At 40.8% G+C, this 19,888-nt stretch overlaps 1 protein-coding gene across 1 annotated transcript; it reads left to right on the top strand.

Moving 5' to 3' along the window:
* Window positions 1–10,098: 10,098 nt before the first annotated feature.
* Window positions 10,099–18,981, top strand: LOC114600598 (DGAT1/2-independent enzyme synthesizing storage lipids-like). Its single transcript, XM_028736939.2, has 7 exons — window positions 10,099–10,617; window positions 11,658–11,984; window positions 13,020–13,184; window positions 14,084–14,277; window positions 14,831–14,891; window positions 16,610–16,749; window positions 18,211–18,981. Exons 1-7 carry the CDS (start codon window positions 10,566–10,568, stop codon window positions 18,313–18,315), a joined length of 1,044 nt encoding a protein of 347 aa, XP_028592772.2. The 5' UTR covers window positions 10,099–10,565; the 3' UTR covers window positions 18,316–18,981.
* The last annotated feature ends 907 nt before the right edge of the window (window positions 18,982–19,888 follow it).

Raw genomic sequence — 19,888 nt, 5'->3', positions numbered from 1 at the left:
AACTTCCTTCCTAGAGAAGCCAGACTAATTCCCTCCATGTTGTCCTTCTGTCAGCAGGTGAAGTCTTTCTCATTCCAATAGGCTTTGGGGAACTGACAGCTTTTAATGAAAGGGCTGGCACCATGTTGTTTTTATTGCAATTATTGTTATGGATTTAATAGTTTTTTTATAATCAATGTTTAATTGTTGTTGTTGTTGTTTTCATTATGGGCCTTTTGTGTGTTTTAGTGGTTCTTATTTTAATTTCTAAGCCACCTTGAGTCCTATCAGGGAAAAAGGTGGGGTACAGATAAAATATCATCATCATCATCATAGAATTGTATAGTTGGAAGGAACCCCAAGTGTCATCTAGTCCAACCCCTGCAATGCAGGAATCTCAGCGAAATCAGACATGTCAAATGGTCATCCAATTTCTGCTCTAAAATCTCCAAGGAGAGTCCACCATCTCTCATGTGAGTAAATGCATTGGGTTGTATCCCACTGAAATTAATAGAACGTTGATATCCATTAATTTCTACTCTTAGTAGGACTAGCATTAGATGCAACAACCTGCTTTATCTTATAAATTAAGATTGCATTCTTTTAAAACCTATCATTATGCAACCACTGTATGTTTTGAAACTATTAAAATGTGTACTTCTCCCCAGCTTAAGGCTATTATAAATTATGTAACAGAGCGCTCATGCCATGTGATTCCCTGAACTCTATCTAGTTTAGATATGAGGTGTAAAATTTTCTTGGGTAGGCAGTCATTATAATCTGTTATCAGTATCAGGCTTTACTTTGCAAATAAGCAAACAAAGCAGCTATCCATACAATTACATCACCAAATTATATGATGCAGTTGGAATTAAGGTGTGCTTGGAAGTAACATCCACCAATTTTTAAAGGAGTGGTTGTGCAATAGAGCCAATGTCTTAATGGGTGTGTGTAGGATTGCAGCCTTGGATTTGAGCTGCAATATAATCATACATGAACCTTATAGTCCAGCCCCCACAAGGTCTGAGGGACAGTGGACCAGCCCCCTGCTGAAAAAGTTTGCTGACCCCTGGTTTACAGGGATTAAAACAAGCAAGATTGCAATAAAATAACACAAAAAACAATCAATACACCATTATAAAATCACAAATTATTATAAAACAAGAAACTCCATTTAAAAGGTGGGGAACTTAGTAGCAATAATTCATTATAAAACTGAGGACAGAGGAATAAAATCTACAGGGTAGTAGAACCAGTATAAAACCAGTGTAAAACATAGTTTAAAAGGTCTAAGAAAATAAAAAGCTATTTATCTTGCTCAAGAAAGTTATTACAGCAATTGCATGGTGTGCCTCTCTGACAATGCCATTCCACAGCCAAGGGACCAGTTCTGAACAGGCTTTCTTACTAGAAGGCTGAAAATCGAGTCATTGAGAGACACAGGAGCATAGGCACAGCCAGGATTTTTGTTGGGGGGGCAAGCTTTTGTTAGGGGGGCGGAACCTTACATTTGTATTGACTTGTATTGATTTGAATGGATTTGGGGGGACAGCTACCCCCCTGCCCCCTCCGGATACACCCATGTACAGGGCAGCCTACACCATCATGACCAAAATCCAGGTGAAGCAAATACTTAATAAAATTAATAGACTCTTATTTGGGGGGGGGGGGACTTGCCTTTATGTGCTTCCTTGTGCTGTTTCATTTCCTTAATAAAGAAACTAACTGCAAGTTAGCCTCGCGTCTACCTCTCTGACCTGCTCTCCCTGTCAGCCCCATGATACACCTGAAAATAATGACAATCTAGTCGTGATCATATAGTGGTTAGTACTCTGCATTGTGGAAATAATGACAATCAGGAAGTGCCCTGATTTTAAACCACAGAGCCTAGGGCTTGCCAATCAGAAGGTCGGCGGTTTGAATCCCCGCGAGAGGTGAGCTCCCATTGTTCGGTCCCTTCTCCTGCCAACCTAGCAGTTCACTGGTTGAAGAGGAACATTTTTGCATGACACCTAAAGATGCATAATGAACGTGCCAGATAAACCTCCCTGGAGTGAGCATTCCACAAACAGGGAGCTGCTGCTAAAAAGGCCCGTTCTCCTGTTGCTACCCTCTGGACCTCTCATGGAGGAGGCACACAAAGAAAGTCCTCAGATGATGATCGCAGAGAGCAGGATACTTCAATCTTTGCACATTTCGATGTCCTGCACAATTCTTTCACTTTTGATTCTTTTTTCCATTTTTTTTAATTTTCCACATTTATAACAGAAATAACATACAAAACACAAAAAAGAGAACACATTACAATACTAAAGAGAGAGAAAAAATAAAAACCCTTATTGCTTCTAAAACCTTAATTAACTTTCATTGTTAACTGACTTCCTCAAATCCCCCCTAACTAAATTTCATTGTATCACCTTGTTAACAGTTCTCCAAAATCATATTTCTAATAATATAACTCCTTCAATTTACAATCCTCTTCTCTTTTCTTGGTATTCTAATCCTTAATGCTTTGCAATTCATTCTTCTTCTAATCCTAAACCTATCTGATACTTCAAAGTATCTTCTAATTATCTTATGTTACAATATTTGGCTAAGTATTCTTTGAATTTCTTCCAATCTTCTTGATACTCCTCCTCTTTCTGGTCGCTGATTCTTCCAGTCAGGTTGGCTCACTTCTTTTTTTTAATAATAATTTTTATTAAGTTTTCCATTTAACAATCTAATCATATCACATTAATTATTCCAAATTATACTAATACATATTATGTAGTCCGGATATTTTGCCAAATTTTAAATTTTGTTGGGGGTTCCCATGTTTCGAGCTCAGTAAGGGTCCAGTCATCTCATATTTCTGCTGCTTTTGATGTTCACAAATCCCATCTTCCAGTCTTCTTGTTGTTATCATTTTTCTTCTTAATAACCTCTGAGTTGTTTCCGCAGGCGAGCTAAACCAAACATTGTTATTTTTCTGTGTGAACTTTGTAAGGCTCTCCTTACATCACAACACGCTGATCCAACAGTCCTGCTCGGCGGCAGGCACCATTTTAGTCTGTTCCAATGTAATAAAGTCTAAGCGTCTGCTCATTAATTTTCCCAGACCAGTTGCACCATAAATCAGTCTTTCCAGTGGAGGGTTTGCCAATTCAAACACACGATCCAAACATAATAACAAAGCAGTGGCTCACCTCCCCCTCTGACTATCAATCTCGCAACTTAGTCTGTCTCATAACGGTGGATCCTGATTAAGGACTGCGTCACCGGATAGCCTTTCATTTTCTTTCCATATCTTCCAAAAAGCAAAGCCTTTAATTAATATTTTTATTTCCACACAGTTTATTCCACACAGCTATTTTCCATTCTCACTTGCTGTCAGTCGTGTGATGGTTCTTCTAGGGGAGGGGTTGTTAGGCAGTATCGTAAATAAAAGAAGAAGCTTCCCCCCCCCTTTCCGTTCCGTTTCAACATACCGACATAGCTGTGACTCTTAGAGGTAATCTTCTGTTCAGTCCATTCCCGTCACTCTTGACTTCTCAGTGGCTGGCTTAATTAGCAGCTAAAATACCCTTTCCTTGGCTTGAAACATGTGCATTTACTTTTTAAATACAATTGTTAATCTTAAGTAATGCAACTAGCGTCGCTCTTAGAAGCAGCGTCAGTGAGATCCAAAGCTCAATCAAGGGCTTTCTGTCCAGTGCCCCCACCCCCTCCTTCTTTCAAACTCGGGGGTGATATATGGGCAACCGCGGCCGAGGCTGCATCTTCCCATCCCCTGGGAAGAATACAGGAGGCTGATGTACTCCCATAATCAGCCCCTAAATTACCTCGTGTGAGCCGGAGAGATGGTATTGTCGGCCATCTTCCAAGGCGCCCCTAGCGGCCCCGAGATTGGCCCACCTCTTTCCCTTTTGAAGTGGTGGTGTCCTAAGGTGCGCAGTGATGCTTTGATGGATGTTGGTCCCACCAAATAGTGGCCTTGTGCCTTCAGACCATTCTTTGGAATTTTAGTAGCATAGTTGTTACATTGGGGTGGGGGTGTTATTGCAAAATTGCACTGAGTCTACATTTTTAAAAAGCTCTCATCTGCTTTATTTCACTAAAATAAAATTGTGCAAATTGAAAATAAAAATGTAACACACACACACCAATTAAGGATCATGGTGAGGAGAGATGTTGAAACAACTTTAGGAAGCAATCTATTGAAGCAGCTGCTTCAGCAATGACTGGGGGGAGGGACAAACAACAATCTGTGGGTGGGGTGGGGAACCACTCAGACCCGGACCCAGAAAGCACAGACCTATGCTTGTAAAGCGCGGTGCAAAAGGAAGTCTGGATATGAGCCGTGTTTCAGGGATGCATGAGAAATTCATTTCAGTTTATATTTAAAGGTGACCCTACCTAATACTCAGTTTCTGACTGTAAGACCAGACTCTACTTGTGTAAAAGCTTCAGGGCTCCTTTGTTTTCCTTTCCCTCTCTGTTTCAGAGTCCTGGATGCAGTCCACTTGACCCAAACTGAAGGGAAACATCCAATGCTTCTTGCTTTTCACATTCAGAAGGAGCTATCCCAGGAAAAAGATAAATGTTTTAGAAAGGTTGCTGCTATATATCTATATAATCTCCCTATCCCCCTTGCTGGGTATTTATAGCCATAATGCTTTTTGGTGTGGATATTTTGAAAGGGAGGAGGAGATAAGATGAGTATGACCCAATAAATTCTTTCTTCATCTGCCTCAGATTCTATTACTAAATTCTTAGAACAAGGCTTCCTTAATTTAAGATTCCATAATTTCAGTTGTCCCAACACCTAGTGAAATTGCTAAACCTGTCTTGTGTAAATAACTAACCCAGATTCAATGTTAACTTTTCTGCACTAATGCACCTAGTTTTTTAAATCATTAAGATAGGAAAACAACAGATTCTAACAAATAAGGTAAATAAATACAAGTCTACAAATACTGATAGCATTACAACAAATTGAAAGTGGCATAATGTTGAACATAATCATTACTTCTTGTTTCAATGCATTCTAAAGATTATCCATTTTTCCATGAATTTATTAGGTTGATTTATGTGCATTCTTTTATAGCAGCCCTCCAGATCAGATCAGAAGGCATTTTGGGTGCTGCTTGCCCTTTAGAAGACATCTGAAGGCAGCCCTGTTTAGGGAAGCTTTTAATGTTTGATGCATTACTGTATTTTAATATTTTGTTGGAAGCCCCCCAGAGTGGCTGAAATGAATGGAGCTATTTAAAATCTACTTAATGTCTTCTCCTGTTCACTCATGGCAGTTTAGAAGGGTGCACTTAGTGGATAAATGTTAAGACTTATTAATAAAGCAAAGATACAAATCAAGGGGCAGGGGGGTCTTACTTTCTGTAACCCAGTAACTGAGAGTTTTGTGGGGAGCACCACTCACCTGACCTTGGGTACATCACATCATTGCTACTTATTTGTAGAGTAGGGAAGATGTTGGCAAGGTGGGTATGTTTCAAAGACATTGATGGAGCCAATCCAGTGCTCCTGCTTTGTATGTTTATACCATGCTGACCTCACTCCCAACTTGCCCTTCCCCCTGTACCTCCGGTTAAACAGCAGGAATGTGACCAGTCAAAGGTCAGGTGAGCAGCAGTGCCCCACCACACTGTCTTCTACTGCTGTAACCCATCATTTCACAATGCAGTGACATGTAAGAAAATGTGTCCTGAGGTTGCTGTGCTAGCTTAAAGAATAGGTACATTCACACCTCCAATTCAGCTGGTGTGGTTCTGAAATGGGGTGACACACCCCACCAGGGTTATTTCCACCCTTGCATGCAGGAAGTCTCACTATGTGGGCAGCAGTTAGGTGAGAAAACCAATGTGACAAGTTCAGAAGGAATTGGTGCTGCTTTCCAAGTGAGACGTAGGCAAGTGACAGTCAGATTTTCAAGTAAGTATGAGGGCATTTACAGATGACCTGTTCATTGGGCCTTCATCCTGATTTGTTTGCAGGGAGGTTATATTATGTTATGTCAAGCAATTGCTTTCCCACATGTCCAGGGCACTTCCCTGTCACTTTCTGTATCCCAAAATAAAATCTGATTTGGGGAGGAAGAGGGTTTGTTGTTTAAGAGGGTCAAATCCGTTTTTTATGATTTTCAATTTTATATATTTCAATAATTTTACAATCATTTTAACATTTTGAAACTCGACTTCCTTCCCCCTCTTTCTGTGGCTCCTTAAATTTATTTTGTATATTCTCTGCATATTCCAAATATATTCATCTATTTTAAATATATACTCTTATAAAACTGCAAGTTATCGCAATAATCCTGCCAATGTTCTAATCTGTTTACCGTTTGTAAATATTCAATAAACCATTTCCATTCTTTTATAAAAAGTTTGTTACCTTGATTTCTTATTTTTCTATTAAGTTTTGCCATTTCTGATTATTCCATAAATTTTTGTACCCGTTTTTCTTTCATTGGAACTTCTTCTTTCCATTTTTAGGCAAGTAATATTCTTGCTGCTGTAGTCGCATGCATGAATAAATTTCTATACAGTTTGGGTAGTTTTGTCCCTATAATTCCCAAAAGGAAAACTTCTGGTTTTCTTACAAATGTTATTTTAAACATCTTATTTAATTCATTATATATCATTTCCCAGTAAGCTTTTTTTTTAAAAAAATCATTTTTATTCAATTTCCCACTTTAACCATCCAATCAAATCACATTAAATATTCCAAATTATACATATCAAATAATCTGAATATTCTGCCAAATTATAAATTTTTAATAGGACTTCCCTTGCTTCAAGTTCGGAGGGTTGTATCTCATACTTCTACTGCTTTTCATAGTCACTTCCAATGGTTCCTCTAATTCTTTCTGTTGTTAACCTTCCTTCTTTCACAGCCTCTGAGTTTTTCCCACAAGTGAGTTAAAACAAGCAATGATGTGTTTCTGTGTGGATTATATGTCTAGGATTCCCCTCTAAAAGTTTGCGGCATCTCCTCACACTCTGGTGTTTCTGCCAAATCAATCCAAAGGTCTTTTCGCTGCTGGCAGCCGCCATCTTCACTAACTTCCGATGAAATCAAGTCTAAGCGTCTGTGATGATATTGTATCCGTGTATCAGGAAGTGATCAGCAACTCCTGGCTTGTTGCCCAGGAACATCCAAAGACAAGGGAATGTTTCTTATCATCCTCTTTTTATTCATTACTTACAGATAGAGGCTATAGAACCCAGCCTCTTGATAATGGCATTGTCCTGAGTAAATTTCCAAACACCCCTCCGTCTCTCCCACTTCCTCATTCATCATTTCTATGTGTGCTGCTTCGTGCCCTCTGTCTTTGAGCTCTTTGCTCTCCTACTTTCAAGGCTCGCTGGGTTCTTAGATAGGGGGGTCTGGAATGTTTTCTAAAGACAGTGTGTCCGTCAGCTGTTGCCCCCCTACTGTTTCCTCCTCCTCCACCTCTCCCTTTATTTCCCAACTTTCTCCCTCATCTGCCTCTGAGTTGTGATCTTCCTGAAACCCCTCTTGTAAATCTAAATTGTCTTCCTCTTCCTCCTCCCTGGAAAGGTCAGGCTGGGGAGGCAGTCTCCACCATTCCTCCTCTGCCCAGTCTCTGACACAATGTTGTTAATTTTCCTGATAAATCCTTAAATCCGTTTAATTGATATTTCCCTCCCTCTTATTTTAAGAAATTTCTATAAGTTGTCCAACCTTCTATCATATTCTTTTTATTTACCACTATGGCTTCTAATGGTGAGAGCCAATGTGGTGTTTTTGCCTCTAATAGATTTTTGTATTTATTCCATACTCTGTACAAATTTTTCCTAATTACAGTGATACCTCGGTTTACATATGCTTCAGGTTACAGACGCTTCAAGTTACAGACTCCACTAACCCAGAAAGAGTACCTCGGGTTAAGAACTTTGCTTCAGGATGAGAACAGAAATTGTGCTTCGGCAGCAGCAGGAGGTCCCATTAGCTAAAGTGGTGCTTCAGGTTAAGAACAGTTTCAGGTTAAGAATGAACCTCTGGAACGAATTAAGTACTTAACCTGAGGTACTACTGTATATTTGTAAATCCTTAACATACTTTCACCTTTTCATACCATAAATAAGGGTGCCAACTGAAAATATTATCATGACCTTCTAAGTTTAAAATATGTGAATTCTCCAATGTCATCCATTCCTTCAACCAACAAAGATGCTTCATAATATAGTCTCATATCTGGCAGGGAGAAAACCTCCTTTCTCTTTTGCATCTATCAATATTTTATTCTCATTTTTTTTCCTTGCCAAATATATTTAGAAATATATTTTTGCCATGTGTTGAAACAATCTGCCTTGCCGATGACCAGAACTGATTGAAACAAAAATAACATTCTAGGTAATGCAATTATTTTTATAGTCGACTCTGCCTAATAGTGAAAGATTCATTATGTTCCAGGGTCAAATCAGGTTTAATTGTGCAACCTGAATTTGTTGGTATGTGAATGAATCCCACTTGAAAATTGCAACAAGTGTGATTGATTTTCCCTTGATGGGATCTTGATCAGTGGGTATTTCCTGTGGATATGTCTGCAGATTTCATTATTCTGTGTGGCTTTTGCACAGGGCCCGGTTGTTCCATGGACAATTGACCCTGCACCACTGCGGCTTATCTCTTCCACTGCCACCAACCAGGTTTCAGACTCAGTCAGGTTGTAACTTATTAACAAAGATTCCAGTTTATTGTGAACGCAAACAAATTTTAAATACTTTGAAACACTGTAATCCAATTCACTCTCTTTGTCTCCCCTCTGTCTCTAACTCACTCTGACTCCTATGCCTCCCACCCATAAGAACCAACCGAACTAACTGCCAAAACCCCTGTGTTGAGCCTTAAACACAGTTAGGCTCCACCCCTGGGCTTTCTTATTGGTCAGCCTATTAACCCTTTCTCTCTCCCCCACCCCAAGTACAACATCTCCATAATGAGTGGGCAAACGCCACATTCTGGCATTATTCCAGTAAAAGCTATCCACTTTGAGGACTTTTGTCAAAAAGCAGACTAAAATGCATAATATGACTAAACTTGAGCTGGATTGATATTATTTCCATGGCACAATCTATGTCCCTGGCACTTTATATGATCACGTAAGCTGGAAGATATAACTGTTGGAAATAGTTCTGGAAATAAGAAAGGGTAGAGGGAGGGAAAGAGAACTGAAGTGGACAAATGAAGTTAAACACATTAAGCTTCATTTCTCTTCATGCTGAGGTTTATGGGACTAAGATAAAGGATTCATGGAAGTGGTAGGCTATTCGGTATCCATTAAGAGGGATACTCTGAGTTGCATCAAAATGTCATGGGTCTGAACTGGAAGTCTGAACTGGCTTCCAATAACCTAGGCACAATTAAATCTATGCCTAATTCTCCTAAGCTACTTCAGGCCTACATAAGATGAACCCATAATTACAGATGGAAGGACCTGCCCATTTTAGTTCTATCAGGTTCTCATTTTTCCAATCCTATATTCAGTTCTTCACATTTCTGCAGCAGTACATTTTTGTATGTAGTTTTGACTAATGTTCACATTTTTGCAAGCAATTTTTGTGTTATTTTCACTAACATATTCATTTTTATCCACATTTCCCCCTGATATATTCGTTTTTGAATACATTGGTTGGAGAACTGTATGACACAATCAGACACAATGAGAGTGCAAGCCTCTTCAAGTTTTCTTGGAGGTGAGCTCCCAGGAAAGAGTGCATAATGCCAGCATTGCAAGGTAGTCTGCTGTTAAAATTGCAGCTCGCCTATGCAAAACACCTTGCGGGTTCCAACAGCAAAAAGTAAATGCTCTCACTTGGCTCAAATCCAAGAGGCATTTAAACTATTATAATCTGCTGTGGGACCTGCTGCTTTAGGGTGGATAATTAATTTAATAATAATAATAGTAATATAGAAGCATTATATATCATTTCCCAGTATGCATTAACATTACTACAAGACCATGTGATGTTACCATATATGAAAGAGTGCTGGAGGGGAAATAGTTAAATAGATTGCACAGACAGGACCCAGGGGGGTGGAGTCAGTGGGTCTATAAAACTAGTTCTGGGAGGAGTCTGGGTTAGTTTGTTGGGAGTTGTGGGTGGGTAGTTGGTTGGTTTGAGTGGGTTGGCTGGTTGGGAAAGGTAGTTGGTAATAGAGAGACAGTTAGGGCAGTTTGTCCTTGAGTGTGGGGTGGTAGCAGAAATAGAGAGAGAAACATAAGGCTAAGAAAGTAAAGAGGAACACTGTTTGGAATGCTGTAATAGTTTTGTTTTAAGTCTGAAATAAAATATACTCTCCTTTATGAATGGAAAAGCTGACTGAGACTGAAGTGATTTTACCAGGGAGGACCTGGTTGGTGGCAGCGGATTAGTGGTGTACGGGTCAATAGTTCGTGAGACAACCGGGGGCTCTGTACTAACGCCACAGACCACAATGGGCAGGGTGGTGCAGCCTTTTTTTGCTGCTTGAGGACAAAGTGGGAAACGCCACCCTGCTCTGCTGCACCACCTATCCTTCTGCCTCCACTGCCAGCATGGCCACTCCATTACCCATCTCCAATGTTCCCACTACCACCCGCATTGGTGCCAATTACTGGTGAGATCTCACAAGGTATTTTACCGTTAAAAGTATAAGCCAAACTGTGTCTTTATTTGCAAATAAGGCTCATGGGACAGAGTGAAACTTTTTTAAAAAATCATTTTTATTGATTTTCCTATAAAAACAGCCAATCAACATATCCACATCATAATCCAATTAAAAACAAGAAACTGAAATTTAAAAAGGACCAAATTGTAATCCAAATTGTAATTATTAATTTTTCCGGGCTCCCCATAGTCTGGACCTCTGAAGCATATCTCCAAATCTTTAGTCCTGCCTCTTCTCGTTGTTTTCATATTTTCCGCCTTCTGGTCTTAACGCTTTAAAGTTCTCCATTCCTGGCTATGCGATTCCCAATCATGTCAAAAAATCATATGTCCTTTCATCCACTGAATACAGCTTTATTTGTAAATATATATTTTTTCAACTGTCTATTTACCAGCGCAGCTTTTCCTGACTTCATTGCAATCTTCCAATCCGGGCTGCTGCCCAAGTTTATCCTTTGAAGTTTAACGATGTAGCAACTCGCAAGTTGTTAAATCACTCCAGAACAGAGTGAAACTTAATACCCCAGTATGTCTACTTAGGATTGCAGCTTAAGCCAATTGGATTGTTAAATTTCAGAAAGAGCCATTTCTCGTTTGACTCTTTGTATTCTGGTACAATCATGGGGGGGGGGGCTCCCCCCACCCGCCGCCCCCAGCAAATACATTACAGTTTTGACTGTCAAGATCAGCTATAATTGAGCAGGTTCTGGAGCAGCAGAAAGCATTTCAGGTACATTCTAGCCCACAATTAAAAGCAGCTAACTTATATTATTGTCTATAAACAACTTTGTATGAAATTATTTTAGAAAGGTGTTTTGGTTTTGGTTTTTTGCGGAAGGGGAACAGGGTTAAATAGCATAGAATTCTGTGTAAAAATTAATGCAGCCTGTGGGATGACAGTTCAAAGTGATAAACTGTCTTCGTGTTTTTTTCTACGAGAAAAGTGAAGAAGCAACATCACTTTGGAGTAAAAATAATCATTTGTTTTTATTTATTTCATTACAGTGGATGAAATTATTGCTATCACACCAGATGTTTCAGGGCAAGAAAATGTGGCTTGGTTTACTCACGTGCTGAAAAACTGGATTGGTTTCGGATACCTGGGAGAAAATGCAAGCTACATGGGTTACATTTTCGGACTGCTATTAATGCTTTTAATGCTGTCACAGGCAATATATCTCTCCATGTTTTGCATGATGTACATTTTAAGCTTTCTTCTCTATATTTACAAGAAAATGAATAACATAGTTCAAGACACTTCTACTGAAGCATGGGTCACACCAAGAAGGCGGCTTACAAGTGCTTTGGATATAATTGGAAAGATATGGCATGGTAAGCAAGTATTTCCTTAAATAACAATAGTGACAATGTTATCAGTGCAGGTTTGTCCTTTACACCAAATGAGGCTCTGTCCCAGCAGCCTCAGTATGCCATCAGCCAGCCCACATTTTCCTACCTTCTTACTTATATCTAGTCCAGAGGGTGGCACAAGCTGCCAGCTTCTTCTTTCTTAGCCCCAGCGTTACCATGGAGCATAGAGGCACTCTTGAACTCTCTGCCTTCTGCCTTAGCAGTTCAAACAGGCACAAGTAACCACTGAATGCTATAAACCACTTCACTTCAGAAAACTGAGCTTCAGGATTAAGCTCTGAAGCAAGAGCATGAATATTGTCACTGTGCAACCAGGAACTCTGGGGTCAATATCATCAGCAGAAAAAGAAACCTCAGCTTGAAATGGTTTTTATAAGCCTGACAAAATGAATAAGTCCATACCTGTGATTAAATTACAATAAACGGGGGGCCAGATGAACCTTCCTGATAAGGGTATTCCACAAGTAAAGGTACTCTCTGAAGTTTCCATTTGCTTCGGCTTCTTCTGGTGGAAGGAGGCTTCCTTGATAAATATCTCAGCACACAGGCAGACTGCTGCAAGGCCGCTCAGCCCTCAACATTTTAGGGAATATCATGAAAGAAGGGAATCTGATTTTCAGTAAAGGTGTTATAGGTAACAAACCTGGGGCCATCACATTGAAAGAGCTGCAGGACAACATAGCATATGAAAAGATGAGCCATATAATCTGATCCTAAAACTCAGTTCTTCTTAAAGCTGCACCAAAACCCCCACTTAACTTCATTTTGCAATATCATTCACATGTGGCAAAATTGGTGGACATTTTGGAGATGTGGCAGGGATTGTAGCAAAAGGCAGTGAAGAAGTGTGATGGCAGAAACATTTTTCTAGGTGGCTAGTGGCCTCTATTTTTCCTCCACAAATCCCCTGGGACAAGTTGCTAATTGTTTTCCTCCAATCATTATGTAACATGTATGACAGCAATAGTAATCTGTTGCATTTTGTGCTCTTTTCAGGTTATGAAGTTATTGGCACAGAGCATATACCAGAAGGACCAGCGGTAATTGTTTATTATCATGGAGCTTTTGTTTTGGATTATATGCTCTTTGTAGCTAGATTATATACACTGACTGGAAGACACATCTACAGTGTAGCTGATAATGGGTTGTATCTACTACCAGGTAAAATACTTTTACTTTATATTTAGAATTAGAATATTGAAAATGACTCTAATACTGTGATGCGTCATAAAGAATATCTATCTGTTGACTCTGTAATATCATTTCCGCCCTAGAAAACTTCCAAATCCAAAGTATGAGCTTCCACTGAAATGATACAATAAAGTGTTGTTAGGGCAGACAATAGTCAACTCTAATTCGCAAATACAGTGGTACCTTGGTTGTAGAATGTAATACATTCCGGAAGACCATTCAACTTCCGAAATGTTCGACAACCAAGGTGCAATGGGCGGTTGGCAAATTCCATTGAGAAAATGGAGAAACTTACCTCGGAAGCTGTTCGACTTCCAAGGCACGTTCAAAAATGGAAGCAATCACTTCCGGGTTTTTGGCGTTCAGGTTCCAAATCATTGGGCTTCCAAGATGCTCAAGAACCAAGGTTCCACTGTAGTATGTTAGACCCGGTGGTGGCTGGTAGCATTTTGACTTGGTAAGGCAACAATTTATAACTTTGCTGTTCTGGACACATACAACATTTATTTAGATACATGTGCCATTACATGTGCTGAGTATAGTTGTATAGGATTACACTATAAGAAACGGGTGGATACATTTGCATTGTAGCATGTACCAGAGTATTACTCTCTCATACTTATATTTCAGTTAAACAATATACGTCAGAAAGATTGTCTACCATAGGGCTATACCTTCCCTGTTTTGACTTTTCAGAAAACTTGAGAGAATGGAATAAATGTCTACAAAGTCTACACATCCTAATTATCTTACTTTGAAAGACTGCCAAGCAGTCTTAATGGGGCCACATCACTGGAAACTGTATAATATCTATCTATACTATAAATAATACTGATAAAAATGTGATTTGTTCTGGGTGTATTTTTCAGGTGTCAGACCACTTCTTGAATTATTTTTTTGCCTAAAAGGCAATAAAGATGAATGTGTGAAATTTCTGAAGAAGGGCCATTTATTGGGGATTGCACCCGGTGGACTTAGAGAAGGAAACTTTAGTGATGAGAACTACAACCTGGTGTGGGGTAAACGTACAGGTTTTGCACAAGTGGCTTTACAGGCCAAAGTGGTAAGTAGCCTATTTGTAGTAATTATACATTGCCCACAGTATTGTTGATTGCGTGCAGTCAGTTGGTATTAAAACACACTTGTACTGAAGAAATATGGCACAAATTTTACAGACATGGAGACTGAAATACAAGGTTGGCTTCCAGTGAGCAGTGAGTTCACCATTCATTTCTAAATAGTAGCAAAAAGTGTTTTTACAGCTGGGCTTTAACACATTATTGCCACTACAAAGATAAAGTGTTCAATTAAGTGGTACTGGGGTTTTTAAAAACTTAATATTTTGTTGACAGGTTTTTTTTAAGATACACAATAGGTGGTTCTTATTGCCAAAAAGTTTTTGCCAACTTTTTGCCAACCGTTCAGTTTCTGAGCACTTATTTTCATGGATTTATCACTGCCAAAGCCTAAAACTGGGCTTCTTGCAGTCAAAAATATGTTGAGACGACTTTTTCTGGGCCAGCAGGGCTGGGGAGGGTCTTATAATTTTAAAATTTTAAAAGTCTAGGAGCCAGTTAAAATGTTTAGTTTTTATCTTTCCTTTCCTTTTTTGAAAGCCCATCATTCCTATGTTTACACAAAATCTTCGAGAAGGATACAGAACATATGGGAAAATATGTGAGCTTCACTTTTTATGTTCCTTTCTATATATCATTGTCACCCTTAATGTAACTTCTGCAATGTACTTTATCGTCCTCATGAATTGGCAACATATCCCATTCATGAAATCTATGTATATCTGATGTATGCTGCTTCTGAGTTTCATTAGGAAGTAGAGTTTGAATAGGTTCACTCTAAAGACCACCTAGGACAATGCTTACTGTCCATCATGAATCAGTGGTAAGCTGAAGTAGCTAGCAGCTGACACACAGCAACCAATGAAAAGCGTTCAGGATCGCTTTTGGTCAGTGGAGATTGCCAGGGCTGACCCAAGGCACTTTGCTAGCTGAAGCAAGAGGCAAGATTATGATTCCATCCCTTTGGTCTTGTTCAGAATCCTACTGGACTGTCAGTCAAATCTTACCTGGTGTGTCCTCCACTGCACCTGAGGACATCAGAGTAGCTTATTATTATTTATTTAATTTGTTGGTAGTTTTATCTTGCTCAGGACAACCCAAAGTGACTTAGTTTAGAGGTTCCTGGGCTGGCTGCAGGTGTACACAGCTGCATCCTCCACCCCTTGTCAACGCTCATCTGCAGCTCTGCATGGTGCCTGAATTCTGCCCACTCACAGTGCTGCACTGCGACATCTGCAGGTGTTTCATGAGCAAGGCGATACATGCACAGTGTTTACTGGAGTGTATGGCCTGAGCTGGCTGCATGTGTGCTTGCTTGCTTGCTTGCTTGCTTAGTCAGGAGCCGTTTTCAATGAGCACTGCCAGTGGCACATTGGAAGGAAGCAACTAGGCAAGATAGCCAGCCAGCCAGCTCAGCCCAACCACTAGCATTGCCATTGTTAGGGCACTGGTTCAGGAGGATGAGAATGGTGGAAGTGCAACTGCATTACTCGGCCTAATGATAGAGCTGAGCTTAGAGGTTGTATTTGCTTAGTTCTGTGTGATGTGGCCCCTAAGATACTGTGTGGCTTAGGGTGCCAGCTGAACCTAGGACCGTGGTTAAGCGATCTCCTTCTTAATCACAATCTGTAGCCAATAACAAATATTGGCTACAGGTCATGGTTGAGGAGAAGGCATATCCTCAACCCCAGACTCAGACTGCTCGCTAAGCCAAGCCTTGGTTTAGCTGATGCCACACACTGAGTTAAAAGATCAAAGCTGCAGTGAGAAGCCTGCATGTTTGGGCTAAGGCGTGGTTTGGCAAAGTGGCTTATATACCATATTTTTCGCCCTATAGGACGCACCGCCCCATAGGACGCACCTAGATTGGGGGGGGGGTATTATTTTTTCCCCCACAGGCGCGGGGCTGGGGCGGGGGAAGCCCGAGCTTCCCCCGACCCCAGCCCCAGAACGGGAGCCAAAGCGATGCCGGAGCTGCACCGGGCTCCAGAGGGTTGTGCGGAGCTGCGTGGAGCCTGGGAGTGCAGGCAGCTCTGCGCAACCCTCAGGAGCCCGGCGTGGCTTCGCGCCAGGCTCCCGAGGGTTGCGCAGAGCTTCCTGAAGCCTGGAGAGCGAGAGGGGTCGGTGCTCACCGACCCCTCTCGCTCTCCAGGCTTTAGCAAAAGCCTGTATTCGCCCCATAGGACGCACACACATTTCCCCTTCATTTTTGGAGGGAGAAAAGTGCGTCCTATAGGGCGAGAAATACGGTACATAAAGATTTCCCCATCTGTGGGAACTCATTTTCTCTCTCAAAATATTTTTCTCTTTCAAATGCAGCACTACTGAAGTGGCTGTATGAAAAGACTCGGATATTTATCCTTCCCATTTATGGAGGGTTTCCAGTCAAATTCCGCACATATATTGGAGAACCCATCCCATATGATCCGGATATCACTGCTAAGGAGCTGGCTGAAAAAGTAAGTTACCTCTACACTCAAAAAACTGTCCACATATATTGGTTTCTTGTGCAAACCACAATTCAGTTTTGAATCATTTTCTGCATATGAAGTTACTGCTTATATAAGACCAAAACATGATATTCATTTTACGTATTTTATGCATGTTTGTCATTCAGCCTCTCTTTTTTATTTAAGTTATTGACACTAAGCAAAAGCTAGCTAACCCAAAGAGTTCTATAACTGACTAAATGGACCCCCAATCTGAAATTACAGAACTTTTAGCTACATTTCTGCTTAGACAGAGATTGTGCTCCTCAGGACTGCTTTACAAATAACAATTTCATATGCAAATCCATTTGCCGCTTCTGGGGAACCAGATCATTATCTTTCCCCACCCATTGGGACAACTTGCACAGGTGGGTAGGGTTACATGATGATGACAGCAGGTGACTGATAGGTGAAGAGTCTTGCCCACCTGCCAAAGTTGACCTGCAGGGTGAAGAGGAGGGGCCTGCTTCATCAGCTCATTCCCTGCAGAAAGCATGTTGGTGAGATGGCATCCAGCAGGATTGAACCCTTGCCAGTCAGCTGACATCACCCATGGGCAAACCGGACCCCCTCATGGCCAAGATTGGCCTGCAGGCTAGAGGATCCCCACTCCTGTAGAAGAAAAATGACATTGCACTGTAAAGTATGGCAAATGCACACATATATACAGTGGTACCTTGGGTTACAGATGCTTCAGGTTACAGACTCCGCTAACCCAGAAATAGTACCTCGGGTTAAAAACTTAGCTTCAGGATGAGAACAGAAATCGTGCTCAGGCGACATGCCAGCAGCAGGAGGCCCCATTAGCTAAAAGTGATGCTTCAGGTTAAGAACAGTTTCAGGTTAAGAACGGATCTCCTGAATGAATTAAGTTCTTAACCCGAGGTACCACTGTATTGGGTTGCATATACACTTGTGTGTTTGCACAGCATAGTGCCCACTGAACAAACATACTTCATTACTACAGAAGTCAATTGCATTTAAGTAATACTCAGAGTCCATCAATTTTTATTGGGTCTGCTCCAAGTTAAGTGGATACTGCCGATGCTTCTGCAGATGGTGATTTTATTTTTTGTTCTTATGCAGAAAAAGTCTTACTTTTCCATTACAGTCGTACCTTGGTTGTCGAATGGAATCCATTCCAGAAGTCTGTTCAACTTCTGAAAACGTTCGACAACCAAGGTACAGCTTCCGATTGGCTGCAGGAGCTTCCTGCACTCAAGCGGAAGCCGTGGGAGCCCCATTGGATGTTTGGGTTTCAAAGAATATTCGCAAACCAGAACAGTCATTTCCAGGTTTGCGGCTTTTGGGAGCCAAAACATTCGAGTCGCAAGGCATCCGGGATCCAAAGTACAACTGTAATGATATTGCTACCTGTGAATACCATTCTTCCAAATACTGAATATAATTTAATGTCTTTTCTTTTAACAGACAAAGATTGCCCTTGAAAATATTCGAAACAGATACCAAAAGAGACCAGGAAGTATATTAAGAGCCCTCTTAGAACGATTTGATAAATATCACAAAGAGAACTAGTCTGTCCGCTTTGGATGTTCTGGTGGATGACTTATGCCAGGAATGAGACATGCTGTGTTTGTCCCTGTTGGTTCTGCTGGACCTCTTGGTGGGTTTCCTTGGTGGTATGCTTCTGGGCAGACTTGCTGATATGGGACTTGGAGGCACTGTTTTATAGTGACTGTTTCTTCCTGGAGAGACGAACCCAGAAGGTGGTGCTGGAGAACTCCTGATTGATGCCTTAGATGTTGACCTGTGGGGTCCCTCAAAGTTCTATTCTGTCCCCCATCCTATTTAACATGTACATGAAACCTCTGGAGGAGGTTGTCCCTTCCAACTCTACAATACTCTATTTCTCCTTTCCACCTAAGGAAGCTGTCTCAGTTCTAAACCAGTATCTGTCATCAATAATTGAGACGTCTGATTTGGCCACAGTGACAACACGCCTTAGTTACATCCCTTTTGAATTACTGCAACATGCTCTACCTGGGGCTGCCTTTGAATAGTGTTCAGAAACTTCAGCTAGCTAAAGAAAACTGCAGCCAGATTGTTGACCAGGGCTGGTTATGGGGAACAGACAATTCCCTTGCTAGAACAGATCCACTGGTTGCCGCTATGTTGTCAAGTGCAACTCAAAGTGCTGGATATGAACTTTAAAGCCCTATACAGTGGACGCTCGGGTTGCGAACATGATCCGTGCGGGATGCACGTTTGCAACCCACAGCGTTCGCAACCCGCACCGGCGCGTCTGCGCATGCGCTGGTTGCAATTTGACGCTTCTGCGCATGCGCAAAGCGCGATTTAGCGCTTCTGCGCACGCGTAGCCACCGAAACCCAGAAGTAACCCGTTCCGGTACTTTCGGGTTTCGGCGGTGCATAACCCAAAAAAACACAACCTGAAGCGTCTGTAACCCGAGGTATGACTGTACAGCTTTAGCTCCAAGCTATCTGAAAGACTGTATTCCCTCATATGAAACTGCCTGGATTTTGAGATTTTTTCAGGAGATGCCGTTATGGGCCTTTTGTGTGTTTTAGTGGTTATTTTAATTTCTAAGCCACCTTGAGTCCTATCAGGGGGAAAAGTGGGGTATAGATAAAATATCATCATCATCATAGAATTGTATAGTTGGAAGGAACCCCAAGTGTCATCTAGTCCAACCCCTGCAATGCAGGAATCTCTCTTTTTTTTAATAAATTTTTTATTCATTTTCCAACATAGATTAAAGACAAAACAATACACAATACAAAAACAAACAATACATATAAACACGTATAATTTCAAAACCTCTTTTTCATAAACCCTACCTCCCTGACTTCCCCATGCCTCCCCTTTCTGCATCCCTGTTTTAAAATTTCTTCAGCAACCCCTCACATCAATTAACTGATTACTCATTTTCTTTTTGCAATGCAGGAATCTCAGCTAAATCAGACATGTCAAATGGTCATCCAATTTCTGCTCTAAAATCTCCAAGGAGAGTCCACCATCTCTCATGGGAGTCAATGCATTGGGTTGTATCCCACTGAAATTAATAGAACGTTGTCATATCTATTAATTTCTACTCTTAGTAGGACTTAGCATTAGATGCAACAACCT

This window comes from Podarcis muralis, chromosome 8 (assembly GCF_964188315.1).
Source record: "Podarcis muralis chromosome 8, rPodMur119.hap1.1, whole genome shotgun sequence".
NCBI classification, from domain to species: domain Eukaryota; kingdom Metazoa; phylum Chordata; class Lepidosauria; order Squamata; family Lacertidae; genus Podarcis; species Podarcis muralis.
This window is presented reverse-complemented; position numbering and strand designations above follow the sequence as displayed.